Raw genomic sequence first — 20,410 nt, forward strand, 5'->3', positions numbered from 1 at the left:
AACCTTAATAAAATTAAGGTTTTAATTGACTGTTCTAATATTCTTTCAATATGTGAAAATGTTTTTGCATGAATCTGGTAACATCATAACAAGTTATCATATTTTAAATTTTTTGAATGAGATTTAGAAGCATTGAGATATGAATAACACCATACACCATTTTTCCAAGGCTTCTTAAATCCCTTTGTGTCATTTTTTTCCTATGTGAAGATAGAGAAGGGTATATTAAAATATTTTTCTTTTGGAGTACTTCTATCATCATGGTTAATAAGGGCAACCTCACACATATATATGAGAGGAAAAATTCAATTTAAAATTGCTTTAAGGTTAACCTTTGAATTTCACTATGATCAGAAGAGTTCCATGACCTTTAAATTTGATGAAAAGAGAAAGCAGATATTATTCTCATTATTTTGTTTAGAAGTCTTACCAAACTGGGTGACTCTAGACAACATTTCTGCAACATGACAGGATCAGTTGATATAATTGATCATTGTTACTATGAAAGATAATACCTAAAGATTTTAGTACATATTCAGTATTTTACATCTGATTTCAGTTCTCTGTAATTATCACTGTGCTACTTCAGGGCTATCATTATTTTGGACAGATTAATTATATGTCTTACATTTGTGCTATTAAACATAATAACTTTCATTTTAAAGATTATATTTTATTCTGTTAGATAAGCCTAGCTTATTTTGATATTTTAAAAGTGTTTATGATGCTTTCTTGTAATGTTTTATACTATTACCTTTATACACAGTGTTCTTGTAAGCTGTAGAAAATTATAATTGAAACAAAAATACAGTAGCTTTATAATAATTGTAAGAACTACAGGGCATGACAAATTAACTATGTGTTTTATATAGTCACATTCAGGTGAGAATTAAGTATGAAAAATAAATAACTAAATAAACCATTTAGTTTGCCAGATACTGCCTAAAGAACTTCTAATTAGGTTATTGAATCTTTTGAGCAATGTTGGCATACATATTATTATTCTCATACTAATAATTAAAATTGAATAATATTTGGTATAAGTATAAAGTATGTGGGAGTATAGTATTTATGTCAAATATTTCTTAAAGTACAGTTTGTGAATTAATGAATCAGTTTATCTCTGTATAATATGGATTCTGGACCACAATTTCAATATGCTTACTGAAATCACTCATGTGTGAGACCCCAGAATATGAACTGTAACAAAATTTTCAATTTGATGACCATTATTCTAGTTTAGAACATAAAGCAAATATCACAAAATATATTATAGTTAAGAGAATTTTATATATACAGTTATTGTGGAATTAAAAGAATAACTCAACGTAGCAGCAAATAATCTTTTTGCTCAATGTTTGTAGCCTAGGAAAGAATAAGGAAGTCACAGAATGATAAATCAATAACCATTCATCAGGGGACTAAGTTGCTACACAAAGCTGCTAGGAACAGTGAGAAAGAAGGAGAAATGATTGTTTGACTAAATAAGCGAGAATCTGTAACTGTCCAACAATATTTAGTTAAAATTCGTGAAATTATAAAAACTTCTACTGCTGTTGTGATAGGATAAATCTGATTTTTTTAAGCTAAAGGGAAGCAGGAAACAACTGTCAAATATTTTTTAAAATTAATAATATACATGTGTTTGTGATGATTACAAATACCATCAAACACCCTAAACTGAAGGATTTCTTGGGAAAGCCATGCAGAAATAACTTACAGGTAACTGTTTCTAGATGAGTTACAGGGAGCAATGGATTACAACAGGACAGGTTGAAAGATGACCAGAGCTTGCATTATGAACTTTTCTTGAGGAATAATGAAAATGAGAGAGCGAATGCCAGAGAAATTATAGTGAGCATGATTATGCAAATAATTCAGTGAGGAATTGGACAGGAAATTTTGATGATCTGCACACATTCCATTTCTTAAATGCTCTGCCATTAATGGCTTTGATCATTGTAGTCTACTTAGATATGAAGATTTATGAATTTCTATAAAGATGATAAAAATACTTGGTCTTAAATCAACCATTGGAAGAAAAACTTGTGGAGCAGCAAATGCTTTAAGTTGTAATTTTGTCAGGTAGGAAACAAGAATAATGATTTCTATTTGATTTAATATCTCAAAAGTGATTACTTTTTAAGACTGGAACAAATGCAGAACAGTGGAACATATCTTATTTTATCTTTAGTCATAAAACATTTTATAAGTAGTAGAGGGAGAATTGCAAGGTGATCATCAGCTGATTAAGATGTATAACTATTAAAATTAATTATTTCCCCAGTGCAGTCTTCAAGAATTATTTCCAGTACCAAATAAGTAAAACATTCCCTGAGGATTGGGAATTTAAATGCACTCCTATAATTTAAAAGAAAAGAGGTTTGTGACCACTAGAAGGTGTCTTTGTGTGGGGGGGTTCCAAGCCACATATAAATTAAGAAATCATACTATATTGTTGATAAGTGTTATCTATCTTACTTAAATAATTCCAGAGTGTAGAATAAGAATCACACTATCCTTATCCTCTTTATTTAGTAATCCCTATTTGCCAGTATCTAGCTCTATAGGTATATTTTCTCATAATTTCCAAAAGCATTTAAAATATGTGATAGTCAAGTTAGAGCAAAATTTGATCAATTAGTATTTAATCCTCCAATTCCTAAGCAATGCTACCTTCTGACTTCAAAGCGTGTCAGTGTAATGATGAGCCCCAGAGGTTCTTATCTGTAGTAGTACAAAAACAAATTTCTCAGGTCATTTCTTTAAGATGAATCCCAATTTACTTTGGCTTTTTTTTAAATGAGGTAATGTAAAGAGCAAATTTTTGGTTTTTTAATAAATAAATATATAATTGTGTTCAGACTTGTATACATCAGCCATATAATTAAATTACTGTATAATCACTATTATTTTTTTCACTGGAGCATATAAAACATTCTCAGTTGTCTATTAAGAAGATTTGACAGATATAAAGCTACAAATAAACCAAAAGAATTTTACAATCATCAGCATTTATTCCAAGAACGTGTTGACAAAGTGTTCCTATACATCTTACTGTGAATTATCTATGGATTGTTGAGAATTAGAATCTGTGAAAAATTGGAATATTTTTTCTAAATAATTTGCCTACAAAAAAAAAACACAAATGGAAAAAAATAATAGTCAAATATTTTATTCATTGTCCACTTTATCCTACTTATATGAAAATGTGCTCATTACATTACCCCACTTCAATGATATAGTGTAACAGATCCTGTTTTTAAATTATTTAACTGTTTTAATGATTTACTTGTAATATGGTTTTTATGATTGTGATATATAGAAAATTATATGCAAGCTTTATATGAGGTAACTGAACAAAAAGTTGGACTAATGCATGAGTGATGGCTGGAATCATAATATAAATAATAATGTTAATTTTCATTTAAATCATTCTCCATGCTCATAGTTTTATAATTTATCATTATTAATCAAATAACTATACTCTTGGACAGGATATTCTTGTCAATTATGCTGAAGGTAATACATTGCTTTTTTGAAACACATTTCTGTGTCCATGATTTGAGTTTGTCAGTATAATGATTTTATGGAATTTACCCATGTTTTATGACAGCCAATGATGCTTTTACAAAAATCACAAATAATGCACATGGCATAATAGAAACCTCGTTTAGAAAATAGCTTCAACTATCTGAATTGGCTGTGACAGAATTGACAGAAACCTTGAAATTGCAGTTATTTAGTTTGGCCCACTGTGCCCAGAAAGACCCACTTGGAATGGTTCTGGAAGTTGTTCTTTTATTGTGTACAACTATTCTGGATATGGTAGCATTTGACAGTCATTTTAAATAAGAAGTGAGGCCAATTAAATTGTTTCTCTGTGGATTTCCTCTGACAGATTCATAGAGGCATCTGTGTTAGCCAATATACATTGTATAAGCACAACTAAAACTGTTCCAGCATTTATTTTGATGCAACCACCTAATTATATAATTATAATTTATGTTTAAAATTAATTTTTAACAGAACTATTATCTGTATCCTCTACTAGACTTTTCATAATAATCTCATGGTACCTACATTGGGAAAATTACTTTTGTCAATAAAAACTTGAACAGATTCTCTTGGCTTCATACTAATAGAAATATAATTTAAAAAGGAAAGGCACTATAATTTCCAGTCTCTGGTTAGGAAAAACATTTCTGCAACCTGAACTCTGAGAACAGATGACCATTTGCACTTGGTAGTTATCTCCACCTTGGGCTTTAGATAACCAGAAAAGGAAATCACAGAAACTTATAAAGAAGGATTTGCTTATTATACAGACACAATTTTTCTAAGTAACTACTCTCAATGTTCAGAAATTCTTAATTTCCAATTTTTAGCATGACTTTAATATTGCTATTAAGTGTGCCATTTTAAGTTGAACAATGAAGAAAAATGGCTATAAATCTAAATTTTAAAAGGTCTTTCAACAAATGATGTATAATTGGACTTACCCTCAGCATACTGACAATATACAGAAACCTCTACCCAATATTTATTAATTTGTGATGACTGGCTGCTATGTTATTTCATTTGCAGTTTCTATATTAACAGGCCCCTGGGTTTTTCTATTTACTAATCTGTTGTTATTATTGTTCTGATCTTTGTAGATGCTCCACCAATTGGTCAGGCACACAGTGTGAGAGGCCAGCCCCCAAAAGCAGCAAATCTGATCATATCAGCACAAGTAAGTTCTTCAGAATAATATCCTCTGTGATCTACCTAGTATAGAAATTATATCTACATACGTGTATGTGTGTGTGTTTGTGTGTGTGTGTGTGTAATGCCTTTATTGAGGTAATGGACACTTAGAAAATCTTCATGGAAAATCTTCACGGATGAGGCTCTGAGTTCTCCTCTGGTGGCAGGATTCAGCATTTGTGAGTGTTTTAAGGCAGTTTTCATGATGCACATCTGCAAACTAGCACTGACTTTTCTTAGAAAATGTCCATCAGCTACAAAGGCTGCAAATACCACAATGGATGTGAGAATGCTTAAGAAAGAAAAGTGATTATGTTTAATTAGAGCAAAGTGTATACTCTTGAAAAGCATTTCAATGTGTTGTTGAAAAACCAGACTGGATTGATTAGTTTAAAGAGAAGTAAATTATCAAGCAATTAATAATGACTTATTGCATTTATTTTGTCTTTAAAGTAGTTGTTTTGAAATGTATTAAAATATATATCACCAGGTTTCTGAGTATGAAAAAGGATATAAAATATCACAGTCATAATTTTTATAAAAATTATGTTCTGAAATGATATTGGCTAGATACTTGATCAGTGTGTAGATTTCATAAAATGAGGAATAGAAAAGTAGATCCATAAACCATGTTGATACAGATGTACTCAAAAGTTTCCCAGTAACTGAATCCAATATCATTCATTTTAATGTAAATTAATTTAAATAAAATTAAATGCAATGTTCAATTCACTGTCAAAAAAAGTGTGTGTGTGTGTGTGTGTGTGTGTGTCTGTGAACATTTTTCCAATCCTGTTTTGTGCAGCTATAATTTGGGGGCAGGTTTATTGCCATTAGCATTATGTATCATTATTTATTTTCTGACTTTTTTAAAGGCTGTTATGAAAAATTTTAAAAGAGTAGTCTGAAGAAAAACTTCTCAGTTCATACATATTTTTATTAATTTGACCATAAGTGGAAAGAATTCAAATAATTTGTAGTGTGTACCAAGTGAGTACACTCTTCAGAAGGAAAAATAATATCCCTGACTGATCAACATTTACATTAGCATTTTTTACTAGTTTTTTACTGGATGGAGACACAGAATGCATAAAAACAAATGAAAAAATACATGTTTTTTGAAAAAATAAAGAAACTAAGAAACTCCCAAAGCACATGATTTTTGTATCCTAGAAGGAGGCTTCAGTGTTTGCTGATATACCTATTTGTTGTCTCTCTTTGCAAAATAGTTTCTATCATTACTTGAAATTCTTCAAGCAACATTGTCCAAACTTGCATCATTCACAGATTAATTTGGCTTTATAATCATGACCATCATTTAAACATGACATATAGGTCTAGAATAAATATTCTGGTTGTGAATATTTTAATTTGAAGAGGTGAGTAACCCTCACCTCTGATCTTTTCATGGAGTATTTTGTATTTAGCTTAGAATTTGTTTGCCATCTTTAGGTCAGGGAAGGGAGCAGCCCTGAGGGAAGCTATGGGCATATAATTGTAGGACTAGAGCAATAGTGTTTGGAGAATTGTTTCATAAAATATTAGATGTGGCCAAATATGCCTTTTGAATTTGATACACATGAGGTAAATTAAAAGAAAGTACTTCCTCTTTTTTCTTCCCGAGATCTTGTGGCTCAAACTAACATTACTAGTAAAAATTTTGGAGGCATAGTTATTTAAATGTGATTTTGTAAACTATTTGCAAAGCTCAACAATCATTAAGAGCTTTTTTTAAAAATAAAAAATGTACTTGAAGTTACCAACCTATAATATGCATTGAATTTATAAATTGGGATTTTGAAGTTTATGTGCTTCAACCTTTATATTTTAGAAAGTCAAAATTAATTTCAATGTTGATAAAATTCTCAAAAGGTAGAAGAAAATAGAATAGGATATCTGTTGAATTTTCAAATTTAATATAAGGTCCATCTTCAAAGGGAGAGTTGTATGGAAAATGGTTCAAAGAAGGATGCTTCAGATGTTTTATTGGGGAATCGTGTCTCCAATGATGGGCAAGAACCACCCTTATTACAGGCAACAGTTCTTAAATAAAGGATAACAAATGGGAGGATTTGCAAGCAGTTGTAACCTTGTTCCCAAAGATTCTGTGGCTCTTTCTTCCATCACTGATTTAAAGTCATTAAATTTAATGGAAGTATCAATGCACATTGAAAGGGCTATTAGCTACGCAAATGTCAAATTATCACAGACTAGAACAAAGTTGATCAAATAAAGACTCTATTTGAAGGTGTTGTCATCAAACATTTTTTGCTTAAAGACATTTGCCTTAATAGACTTGAAAGGAGGAAATAGATAAACTAATCCTTGTTATAGTATAAGATTTACTTGTATTCTCTCAGGTGAGATCAGTTATTTTGAATGGTTGCCAAACATTCCTCAAACATGAGCGTAAGTCATAGGAAATCAAGTCAATAAGAAAGATTTATATTTTAAGACTGTGTTTTAAAATCTGCATTTCCATTTAAGTTGAATATCTCATAATCATTGGACTTCAGCATAGTCAAGAATATGCTGCCTTTGTTCGCCCAACTACTGTCAATTAGCATGGAGATTTACCTTTCTAATTCATGCACAGTTTTCTTAATTATCTTGGAGTAGTGGTACAGGTGTTTTCTGGCCCTTGATGTTTAAAGTATCTGAAAATCAGCCTGTGTAATTAGGCAGATTATTATCCCAGGGCTTTGTGCTTAGGTTCTACTTGAAAAAGCTAGTTTGACTCTTCTGAAGATACTTTGAAGAGTTCTAAACTCAAGTTTGATAAAATATTCATTACATACCCCTATTTGAAATTCACATAAAGTTTTCAGAGACCGGATGCTCAAAGTTTGAATTGTGCCACTTCTGGTATCTTCTAAAATTAAAGAAGATAAAAATATACTCAACATTCTATGGGCCAGTACTGTAGAGATGCTGTAGTTTATAGTAGAGATGTGATACCTGTCAGGGAGTCATTGTTTCTCTTTTCTTTCTTCATCTTTATCCCTTCTACACTACCATGTTTCAATAAGGAAAAATAAACTGTCTGTATGACATCAGGAACCACAAATTAGCAAATAAAAGGATTGAACTGAAAAAGCAACACAACAATGCTTTTGCCCTAATTCTCCCAAAGCAGATGTTTATCAAATTTCTACCAAGTGCCAAGAACTATACTTGACCCCAGAGATAGATGATTGCAAAAGGCAGATGAGGCCTTTTTCTCATGAAGAGGAGATTCTAGTGGGATAGAGAGCAATAAAGTGAGGGAGCAAATAAGAGAATGTACAAATGAATAAACAATTGTGAAGGAAACAAACAAATATAGCAAAGATCAAGCCTGGCAAGAGAAGATTGAGGTGAGCAGAATGTTTTTTTTCTAGAAGTACACATGACCAGCTCATTTATGTGGCTTACCATTCTTCACAGCCTCACCTAGTTTTCTCTACCCCCACTATGCAGTATCCTCCGCCTATTCTCCAGCACTATGCAATCTACATACCAGCCTATTTGTTCCTCATTAATGTTAATCCCCCAGGTTTTGTACTGTCTTCAGGGAACTGAAGAGGACTCTTCCCTCAGGTCTTGCAGACACACTGTTCGCCTACATCCAGATCATATTGGTGTACATCCTTTAAGGTCCCCGGGCAGTGCTTAGCTTCCATAGAGTAGTATTTCTGGTGTGGAATAAATCTATTTGTTTGTCATCCCATGATAAACATAAAGCAGTATAAAAGGAAGTTCATTTGTATCTTCTGAGAAAGGAGAATACACATTAGTGTATGGGCCATAACAAGCACTTAAGATAAATTTACTAAATGAAAATCAAATACATAGATCCTAGGACATACTTAGAACTGTGTGATCTGCAGAACAAAGAGAAGCAAACTGACCATGCCCTCAAAGAGCTTAAAATATACCAATACCAGACTGAGGTTTTAGCTCAGTGATAGAGCACTTGCCTAGCATGTATTAGGCACTGGGTTCGAACCTCAGCACCACATAAAAATAAATAAATAAAATAAAGGTATTGTGTCCATATACAATTAAAAATATTAAATGTGCATACACACACATATACAAAATTGTGAAAAACATAAAATAGAGGCATGAACAGGGTACTATGGGAAATATACATTTTAAATTATTCATTATGAATGTATGTAGTACTTTCTATTATTGACATAATCCTATTTATACCATTTTGAAATATTGTTGATGACATCCATTTTATGGCTGAGTAATCTGAGACAAAGATAAGTAATTGCTCAAGTTTATGTTTCTAATAGGCTTTGAACAGAAGTAGCCTGGCTCCAGTCTGTTATCCACCTCTCCCAGGAAGGAAACTTTCCTCCATAGCAACATGGTAATGTGGTTCATGCTTTGAATGAAAACATGATGCACATTGAGGCTTCAGAACCATGTTGCAAAGGAATTCTCATTTTATTTTACATGAAAAAGTTACTGAGCCAGTTCCTCTACTCTTAACAAGTACAGTCCATACATTTGTTTTTAATCAATTTGTAATCATCCATCAATAATGTACTGCTAAAAATCATTTGCAATAGACCTGGATAGATTTTGTTAATAATACAATATTTACATTTATGGCTAGATATGCTACTTGGAAAAATACACATTTATGATTTTTTTTAAAAAAATCTGTATTTTCTAGTTGTTTCCATCAATATAAAATATTTTACAAGAAAAAATTTGCAAATTGATACCTTGCATTATTTATTGTTGGCACTAAGCATAAGTGCAGTTACCTTGATTGGTTACATAAACCGTATCAGAAATCTAGCTTCTTACAGCTGTAATATATGGAATCACAACTGCCATCAGTGGTGGGAAAAATAAAAGAGAAATCCTTTGGTTTTTAGCTGCATAATTAATAGCTTTCTACCTTATAGGAATGACAGTAAATACGTGGGAAAAGTAAAATCTAATTTTCTAAATTATTTATCATTTCAAAAGGGGAAAAGAAAATTTATATAGCTTAGAACCAATATTGGTAGATATTTCACATCTACCAATTATACAAATTTTAGTAAAAAAAGAATAAATAATGAAGTGAAGATATTTATACAGTCACGATCAATCAGTTGAAGTCATAGCTTATGAAGAAATCAAGCTGTTCTTTGATATTTAAAATTTGTGAACAAATGTTAATTACTATCAAAGGTGCCAGATTCTCTGCTTTCATTAATTGCTAATAAATTACATATTCGTATGAAGTTCACTTTCCCAAAACCCAAGCGGTATTATAATATCAAACTCACTATGTTGTATAGTTCTGGTAACATGAAAAAACAGTTAAAGAACTGACTCATATTTTTTCTTATATGCAAGAGCTTGTTATTTGGTTATTTTAGGCAAGTAATTGCTTGTTTCAACTTAGAAAATTGTCTTATATATGAAATTTCCTTAATTAAGACTTTTGTTTTTTAGAAAGTGACCTCAGCATGGATTATCTCATCCAGGTCATCTCTTACTAGAACTATTAAAACACAACTATACTTCTATATGAAAGTCCTTAAGTGGCTGTTTATTATTCATAATATAGCCATTAACTTCTACTCAGTGCTTTTACAAGTACATGCATTTGCAGAGAAAAATTCATGTACTTAATAGATTCTTAATAATAATTCTTAATGTTCCATTTCTCAGCCATTCCAGATTTCTATATTAAATTTTATTTTTTGTTGGATTTCTTTATTACTTAGGTGAACCACTGATTAATATGACTTGACTGAATCAGCCCAATGTTTATGAAAACCCTTTTTTTCCATGGGAATAAATATTTGTCTACTAAAAATGTAGTTACTAATGGAACTATTTAATATTTCTGTCATTAAGCAACCCTTGCATTCAGTTTTCTTCATGACATAAATGACACATTACTGTGAGTGGATCCTCCTTCTGGTAACACCCATTAAGAGATATGGTTGTCTACTAACATATCTGACTAAAATAATAATAACAACAACAATAATAATAGTTCACCCTTATTTCCAACCTAGGAAGACAAGTAAAGGTTTTTCCAGTTGTCTTTTTACCTTCAGTTCAGCTGCATAAACTAAGGCAAGCATTTGAAGATACATTTTAGTACTGATAAAGACTAAAACTATTCTTATATACAGGAAAAGAATGGGAAAATTGACATCAGCAACAAAACCACAAAATGTGTTTTGATGAAACTATTCAGCAACTGGAACTTAAGAGAATCCTCTGCCTCCCATACTCTTTTTAAAAATCAAACAGCCCTTCCTATGGGTCTTTTTGTCCCTGGTTTATTGGCGAAGAACAGGAGCCATGAAGAGTATAAAAATCTAACCCAAGGCCTTTTTTCCAACAATTTGCAAAACTGATACTTAAGCCCAGGTCCATCCAAATCCAACCTTTGCTTTCCCTTTTCTTTTTCAGGCTAATATTAAACTTTCCACTTGTACTCAAAGTCAGAAATTATTTATAGCTATGAGAACAAAACTAAGGATGGGAATGTGGCCAGTGCAATTGTGTAAATGTGTATTCAGTCACATTTGATTTATAAGTAGTTACCAGCATGTCCTTGCATTATTGCAAGTAAATGTGTGTGGTGGGAATCAGTAAACCCAGGCTGTCGGAGAAGTCACCATCTCTAATCTCCAAGTATTTAAAGGCAATATATAAATGAAAGGCATCTAAAGAAATATTCCCAGAAAACTATGTGTTTGATAGGAAAGCAATATGTTAGCGACATAATGATGAACTTAGAATACAAATCTGGGTCGATCTTTATTTTTAGTATATCAATAACAAAATGTTTTGGCATAGTAAAGTGCTTCTTTATGTCAGTCTTTCTTCATTTTACTTAATTATTTATCTATTCTTTCATTTATTTTCCAGGAAGCATTGCCATCATTGTGCCTCTTGTCCTTTTGGTGACTTTGATAACCACCTTAGTAATTGGTTTAGTTCTTTGTAAGAGAAAAAGAAGGTAAGATTCAGTGTTCTAGATTAATGTTCAATGAATAAATCATGCAAAAAAGTTGCAGAAATATATATATATATATATATATTTAAAATTTCTTATAACATGATTTAGTTATTCCAACTACAATTTCCTATATTTTACAAATCCTATTAACCCTCTATTTTACATGATTGTAATTTACTCAAATCTTCCCTCATATTATGTTGATAGAATATATAAATGGAGCCATTCTAACAAAAATAACAAGAGGTCATACTCCTTAAATTTCAGTATTCTTTCCCTAAAACAGCAGGGGCTTCTGAAGTATATTTTATTATATTACTGTGTATGACTAGTAATGTCAACAGAATTATAGCAAATATGTATGTCATAAATTGTGGATTTCATTAACAGAGTGCATTTATTTAGTTTATTTTTGGCTGGAAGTATTATTATTTCAAATGTCATGAAAGTGCTGTTATACAGAGCCAGGAGGAATGAGCTATCTGCGGGGTTTAATCTAGGAACTGAGAGCTGGTGAGTCATTTTTTTTTTGAGTTGTTAGGATTCTATCATATAATTTTGGGATTAAAATACTCTATTTCAAAAGTTTCATCAGTGTTTTCTTAGGGATAGTTTTCAGATTGAAGGGAAAAAATTGGCATTAGCTGCTTAGGAGAAACTTATTTCCAGTATATTTTTATTAAGTCAAAGTGATTGGAAAATGATTAATCAAAGTGTGAGTTTTTTGATAGTTAGAGACTTGACAAATATCACTCAATTTATTTCAAATGCATTTAATTTATAAATGTCCTATCAGTTTAATTAAAATAAGTAAATGTATAAATATGATCATTTCATGTACCTTGAGTTGTGGTATTTATATAATTCACACGTATGTTAATGTTCACATATTCTAGGACAAAAACAATTAGAAGACAACCCATTATCAATGGAGGAATAAATGTAGAAATTGGCAATCCATCTTATAACATGTATGAGGTGGATCATGACCACAACGATGGAGGTCTTTTAGATCCTGGCTTTATGATTGATCCAACAAAGGTAATATAGCTTAAAATAATGGACAGTGAGCATGAACTTTCTTGAATCAAAGCTATGTTATATGGTCTTGAATTTCATCTTTTTTAAATCTAAAATTGTCATAACAGATTTTATGATTCATTGAATGAGGTAGCCTCTTTTTAAAAAGTACAGTATGATCTGCGTTCACTTGAGGAATGCAAGTTAACATTAAAATGAACAGAATTATTCACTCAGTTTATAAAGATGTGCAATTCATTTAAAATATTATCTTAATGAAATATGCTGATGTGTTAGCATGTCTAAATATACATAAAAAAATTAGTGTAAACTGTTGGCTAACTTGTTTTCAATAGAAAAAGAATATACTGCTTCATTGTTAAAACAAGTATTTCATCTCCAACAGTGCATCACTGGAGAACCACTAAGCTGTGTCCCTTAATTTCTTTCTAATCCAATCACTTTTGAAAAATACTTCTCTATCTGCTATCTTATCCGTATTGATTTGAAACATATCATCAATACGTATACCTTAAACATTCATAATTTATTTAAGGTTTATGTTACTTCTTATTACTTTCCATAAGCTCACTTGATACAATTATCCAGATAAATTTGCAAAGATTTGATTCACTAAATTATCTGAATATTTTGAATGACAATTTTAGAATATTTACTTTGTTAAACTCTTTAAACCATTTTGCTAATGTTAGAGTTAATTTTCTTAGTCTATTTATTTATTTATTAAATATTTACTTATTTTCTGATTTATTGAAGAGACTTTGTCTACAATACACTTTTAATCAAAGTGACCAATAATCAAAGTGACCAATCTACAGCCAAATGAGTTTAAACTTGTAATGACACCTATTCCTAAAATAGTGGAATAGGGTCTCATATACTCAATCTGGTTCCAAATTCTTAAGATTGTCTGAGCCAGAAATTGATGGTCAAATATTTTAATTAATATCAGTCAATCCTTTTTGCATGATTAAAATTTATACTCTCAGAGAACATTATAATGATGTTTTCCTAATTAGAAATAATTTTATCATTAACTAACTCCTACATCTGATTTTTTCTTGAAATAGATCCTGATAATCTTAGTTCCAGTAACTATACTTGAAATTTAAAATCTATATATACTGTGTAAATTATTATTTGATAATTTGTCCCTGAAGAAGAAAGACATTAAAAAATTAGACTTCTGGAGATTCTTTGGTTTTTTCTTAGGAATATAAATGAAGTATAAGTATAATATGAACTGTTAAGAGACTTACTTTAAACATATTTAAAACACTTTTTACTTGTTTCATGAAGGAGAGTTCTCATTTTCCCTCATCATTTTTTATTTCTAGTGATAGAATTAATCGAATTCTGTATACTTAAAGAGAACAGCTTTTTAGTATCCCATTTAAAAATTTTTACACGTTTACTCTAGGAGAATAAAACTATGCTTCAGTGCCCTTCAAATATATTTTTAATGTACTTAGCACTTAATAGTCAATAAATATTTATTTACCAATTTGCTGAATGACTAACCAAAATTGCATGGAATCTGTTAGAGAAGGCTGAGTCTACCTGGATCCTAATATTTGAATGTAAGTATGAATTGTTATCCAAGAGGTAACTATAGAACAGTCTTAAGAGATAGGGACAATAATAAAAAAACAAAGGTCACATCAAAGCAACCTTAATAATGAAACAAATTTCATAGATTATCACTATGTTGCAGTAGCTTGGTATAAGCATGATATAATTAACTACAAAGAAAATGTTTATACAATGTCATTTTTGTTATTTTGAAAGTGTTTAACATTTACAGTTCAGTGATGCCTTCTAGTCAAAAGAACTGAAATACTTAACTGAAATGAATAAAATAGATCTGACTATGGAAGTTATACCACAGAATAATTTGAAGATTCCAAAAAATAATAATTATTGGTTTCACCCCCAAATTCATCTCAATCTTTAATTAAATTTTCTTTTCTAAAAAAAATTATAATTAATTTCTGTATGATTCATCCAAAGTCAAATTTACAGACTATAGACAATTAGAATTGTTTTGTGTACTTTCTAAATGAAACTATTCTGGAAAAAAAAATTTAAGTGGCAACTTTTAGTTGATTTTATGTTTGAAATATTTTCCAGAGCCACTTATTCATTGTTAAGATTGATAGTTAACAAATACATATTCATTAATATTTGAATATTCAAAAAAAATGCCCCTTTAGGGTTTTTTATTACCATAAGTACTATATTATAAATATGACTGAAACAGTATAATTCTGTTCTTAGACCCAAGAAAATCTAAAGTTAATCACATTGCATGTAGACATAGTGAGCTTATTTTATTACTAATTAATCCACTTTCAGACTAGAGTCAGATTTCTACAACTGCAAATGTTTGTTTTGATGTGTGAAGTTTGAAATTTAAATTTCTCCCTTAAAAATATAGCTTGATGATGAATCTTTAATTAGAAGCAGATATTCGAGTGTCCAGAATGAGCTAACTGTCAAAACTCAGAACTTTTCTTAGTGTCAGAATTTTAAATGGAAAAGGCTGGTGCATTTTTCAGAGTTCTTAGCAAAGATGGTATTTCCTGGGTGAAGATAAGTTTCAATAGAACTATCTGGATATTGCTGCATGACTACCATGTCTGTCGGTAAACTGAACATAATAAAAAATGTCTACCCATAGAGCAAAAATTTGATTAATATTTCTTTCTTAAGCTGTGAAAGCTAACCTGAAAACACTGCTCATGACCCAGGGCTAAAAAGGTTTTAATGTTATTTTTCTGATTCAACATGATTTATATCAATGGAAAGTGGTTCCATGATATTAGATGAGAAACTAAAATTCTCTGTTTATGTACAGGCCAGGTATATAGGGGGAGGGCCCAGTGCTTTCAAGCTTCCACACACAGCGCCGCCCATCTACCTAAACTCTGATTTGAAAGGACCACTAACTGCTGGGGTGAGAGAAGAAATTCATTATTCCATATCCATTCCATCACCGAATCCCTCACAATCAGAATGACTACTTGACTTGGATAGAAGCTTGTCCTTAATTAAGTTTTTAATTAACTAGAGATTCCAAAACAGCATAAAAATTAGAGGTTTATGTTATGTGTCCTGCCTATACAAGATGACATATAAAACATGTTATCATTCTAGGCAAGTTCTTAAGCAGAAATATCTCTTCTATTGGATTTGAAAGAGTTATAGACCATTTACAGTGAACTTGAGTGTTTCAGTATTAGTTGTTCTTAGAAAAGAATCTCTAGTCAGGCACAGTGGCATATGCCTATAATCCCAGTGGCTTGGGAGGCTGAGGCAGGAGTATCACGAGTTCAAAGCCAGCCTCAGCAAAAGGGAAGCGCCAAGCAACTCAGTGAGACCCTGTCTCTAAATAAAATACAAAATAGGGCTGGGGATGTGGGTCAGTGGTCAAGTGCCCTGAGTTCAATACCCGGTACCAAAGAAGAAAAAAGAAAAGAATCTCTAGCAAGAATTGTAAACTGAATTATTTAAATTTGTTCAGTTTTAAGCATTTTTATTAGAATGCTTTACTTAACATAAGTAACTTTTATGTGCAAATAAATATATAGTTCCAAATATGTCATCATATTGAAAATTCAGAGATGGTTTAATGAAATCATTTTTATTTTTTGAATTAGATAATATCTTTAGAGAAAGCTACTTTAAAATTACATAGCTCATTTTATCCAAAAAGTGAATAAAACATAATATCAGAATTTCTATGGATGAGTATGCTCTCTGTCTTCTCTTACATCAACTGCTTTTCATTCTCATTACCTAAGGTGTTTGTCTCCTTTGCATGGCTCAAAAATTATGTTTTCTTGTTGTAACAAAGGCTTAATGTATGCTTTTGGAAAAACCAGACAGAACCAAAACAACAATAAAAGCAAAAACTACAGAACATTTTCTTAAATTAAGCTGCAATTTGTTAAACAATGAATGATGAATATGTTTTCCACCTGAAAGAGGTCACTGCTACATGCTTCAAATTCTATCTCAAAATGTTTATATCTAACACATAATATAACCATACTTCACAATTCTTTAGATGAGCCCAAAGACATGCCCAATGATAAATATATATAGGATCTTGAAGCAAGAATATTGTCATTTTTAAGAAGTGTTCACTGATGTATTCCTTTACTTTTGTCTTTATATGCTTGATTTAAATTCACATTGAAAAAATTATAGACACAGCTAATTAGGTGACTTTTTGTTTATGCATCTAAGTTTCCATTGATGGGTATGCATAAGTGGTAGTGGTGGTAGGTCACAGGGGATATATGGCCTGAAAACATCACAATTCATTTTAACCATTTGACAATAAAATTCTAGTAAGCATAGCTTTCCCTATGATTTCTTCTGGCTTTTTGTTTTACATCAGAGCTCCTGTTAGCTTCACAAGTTACCTGAAAATCATAAAATTTTGTTTTTACCTAATACCATGCTAAAGCAGACTAAAACCTATGCAGAATTTAAAATTTCATTTAAATATGTCCTACTTACTATCTTGAGTGCATCACATGTAGATATTATACCATTGACAAACTACAAAATAAGTGATGTTGTTAACTGATAATAATACTGATAATAATATTTATTTTTTCTTCTTCAGCCTACTAATTACTCCAACCCGGTGTATGCAAAATTGTATATGGATGGGCAAAATTGTCGAAATTCCTTAGGAAGTGTTGATGAAAGAAAAGAACTGCTTCCAAAGAAAATAGAAATTGGTATAAGAGAGACAGTGGCATAATCAGTGATACCTTTTATATGCTGTATAAATGTATAAAATATAAGGATTACTTTTGTATGTTCCAACAGTATTATACTTGTTTTGGCATCAGCATTACCTCTTCCTTTATCTTTTTCCTGGTTAATTGTTTTCTGAGTTTTTTGGGTTTTATTTTTTGCTGATGACTATTGATTGACCATTTGTATGGTATTTTTATGAAAAAGAACTGCACTACAGTACAATTTACAACAATGCTGCTGATGAAGACACACCTTTGAATTTGTTAAAAATTAAAAACAACATATTCCTTTGTAGTGTGAATATGAGCAATCTATTTTATATGAAATTTTTGGGTTCTACTTAATTAACAAAGAGAAACTCTGCACTTTTTCATTATATGGTCTGAAAGCTGTAATACAATGTCATTTTATTTTTTTGTTAAAATTGATGGAAGAATGATTAAATGGACAACTCTCTTCTTTGTGCCCATGAAGATTGATTCAGATACTGCTGAAAATATATAACCCTCACAAGTTCAGTGTCACCTGCTTTGAAATTAGCCTTAGATTGCCAAGTGGTAGATGAGGCAAAACTTGAAAATATATATATATATAAAATTAATAATTTGCATGTAAACAGATGATTTACATTTTCCAAAATTTAGTGGACTCTGTGATATACTAAATGCGAACACCCTGTACACAATAGTTATATTTAGGTGGTAGAGCATAACAAAAAAATAACCTGAAGTGGACAGATCACACTTGCTATGGGATAAGACCTTTGGTTCTCCCTCAATCCTGAGGTGAATAGCCAGCCTAGAGCACAACAGGGCATCGGGTACTCATGTATTATGTGCTTCTTCCCAATCAATCACGTGCATTTTGTGGAAGATTGGCCCAACCCACCCCTTACCCCACTGAACATTATAGAATAATAGATAAGCACACAAATTGACAAGACAGAATTTCAATTATGAGGATGCATTCTTTTGCTAAGTCAAAAGGAAGAGGTAAAACAGCCCTTTTGGTGTAGAGTAATCGGTAAATATTTTCAAGAAACAGTATGACTAATCCCTTATTTTCCCTACTGAAAATATATTCTTCCGAGTTATAGAACAATTATCTACCCATTATCAAAGGTGGAGAGTATAAATGCTATTTGCTATTTGCTCTGGTAATCTGGGTTCTTTTTAGTTATATAAAACACATGGACCCCATTCACTTGTTTGTTTCTTTGTTCTCAAACTTTGATTAAACAAGTACAATTTATTTAAGGTGTATAAAAAAAGATAGCATTTTTATACAAATATCTTTAAAGGCACAAAAGATTTATTCACAAGTTGTGGAGGGCTTTTTGTTCCTCTGATAGACATGACTGACTTTTAGCTGTCATAATGTATTAACCTAACAGATGAAAAATATGTTTGTGGTTGCTCTTTATCCCTTTGTACAAGCATTAAAAAAACTGCTGTTTTATAAGGAGATTTTTGTTGTACTATGTGCATGCATACTACCTATTTCTAAACTTTGCCATATTGAGGCCTTTATAAACTCTTGATTTATGTAATACTAGTGCAATTTTGCTTGAACAATGTTATGCATATCATAAACTTTTTCAGGTTCTTGTTTAAGTACATTTTTTAAATTGAACAGTATTTTTCATTTTGGTTATAATAGTCATTTTGCCTATGTTTCTACAATGAAGTGTTAAATACTTTATAAAAAATTGTTGACTGACTTATTTAAATGAAATTCTACATATTTAAGTGCTTGTGTTGGGTAGTTTTTAAACATAAGAAACTCCTTTTGTTGTGTGGTTTATATCTTTCTAGAAAATTATTTCAGGGACCATGGTAGTTTTCATGTGTTTGGTTTTGTTTTGGGTACTGCAGACTAAATCCATTAGTGCTTAACCACTAAGCTCATGCAAGTCTTTTAATTTTGAGACAGAGTGTTGCTAAGTTGTTGAGGGGTTTGCTTACTTACTGAGGCTGGCCTTGAACTTGTGATTGTCTTGCCTGCAGAGTTGTTGGGATTATAGGCCTATAGCACTACACCTGGCAATTTTTAAAAAAATATCCTTAAAAATGTATTCTCCAGGCAGAGTTTGATTCCACCACATCATTTTTCAAACCACAACAGAAAAGGCACTAGGTATTCAGTATTAGCAAAGTGTTAATGCAAATGTAATTACCATTTGAAAGAAACAGATTCCTAATGTTATCTTAACAGTTAATATTTATAAAAATGATGTCAAACTATTTACCATATGCAGCTAATACTAGAAGCATCACATTGATGAACTGGTATTCTACCAGGGCACTTGTGAAAGCCATACTCAAATGAGCTCCTGCTCAATAGACCTCAGGCCTCATCTACAAGAGCCTTACATTTTAATGGTCATTATTTGCACATCAGCTGAAGTGTTCTGTGCTGGTTGAAAATCCACATCAGAGTCTACAGTTTCTATTACACTACTTTTATACATTTTTTCAACTTCTGAAAATGTGTTCTATTTCTATAGCTCTCTTTCTATTCCAAAATTTCATGGAAAAACTAAAAATCCAAGTGTATATAACCTCTTTCACCAACAAAATTCTTTCTAAATGATTCATTAAGCTTTGGTGGAAGATATTTTATAAAAATTAATGCTTCCTCCTTACACAAATGGCTTTTCATCTAAGGCAAAGATTTTCAACCTCTTGCCATTTAGGAGCAGGTAAATCTTTGTTGTCTTTTATAGGGTAAGGTATTTAGCTGGATCCCTGCATTCTACCCAATCAGGAGATGTTAGTAACATGCTCCACTCTCCCAAAGTTGCAACAGCTAAAAATGTTTATGGATATTGCCAAATGTCTTCTGGGGAACAAAATTACTCTGTTAAGA

General features: G+C 31.1%; 1 protein-coding gene across 1 annotated transcript in view; it reads left to right on the plus strand.

Annotated features, from left to right (window-relative positions):
• Window positions 1–17,543, plus strand: part of Lrp1b (LDL receptor related protein 1B) — a 1,514,976-nt gene extending 1,497,433 nt beyond the window's left edge. Inside the window, exons 87-91 of the mRNA XM_071619306.1 lie at window positions 4,659–4,735; window positions 11,635–11,725; window positions 12,622–12,766; window positions 15,624–15,722; window positions 17,403–17,543. Of these exons, the coding sequence (XP_071475407.1) occupies window positions 4,659–4,735; window positions 11,635–11,725; window positions 12,622–12,766; window positions 15,624–15,722; window positions 17,403–17,543 (553 nt within the window). The remainder of the gene's footprint in view (window positions 1–4,658; window positions 4,736–11,634; window positions 11,726–12,621; window positions 12,767–15,623; window positions 15,723–17,402) is intronic.
• Window positions 17,544–20,410: the final 2,867 nt, after the last annotated feature.

The sequence above is a fragment of the Marmota flaviventris genome, chromosome 11, assembly GCF_047511675.1.
Source record: "Marmota flaviventris isolate mMarFla1 chromosome 11, mMarFla1.hap1, whole genome shotgun sequence".
Taxonomy (NCBI): Eukaryota; Metazoa; Chordata; class Mammalia; order Rodentia; family Sciuridae; genus Marmota; species Marmota flaviventris.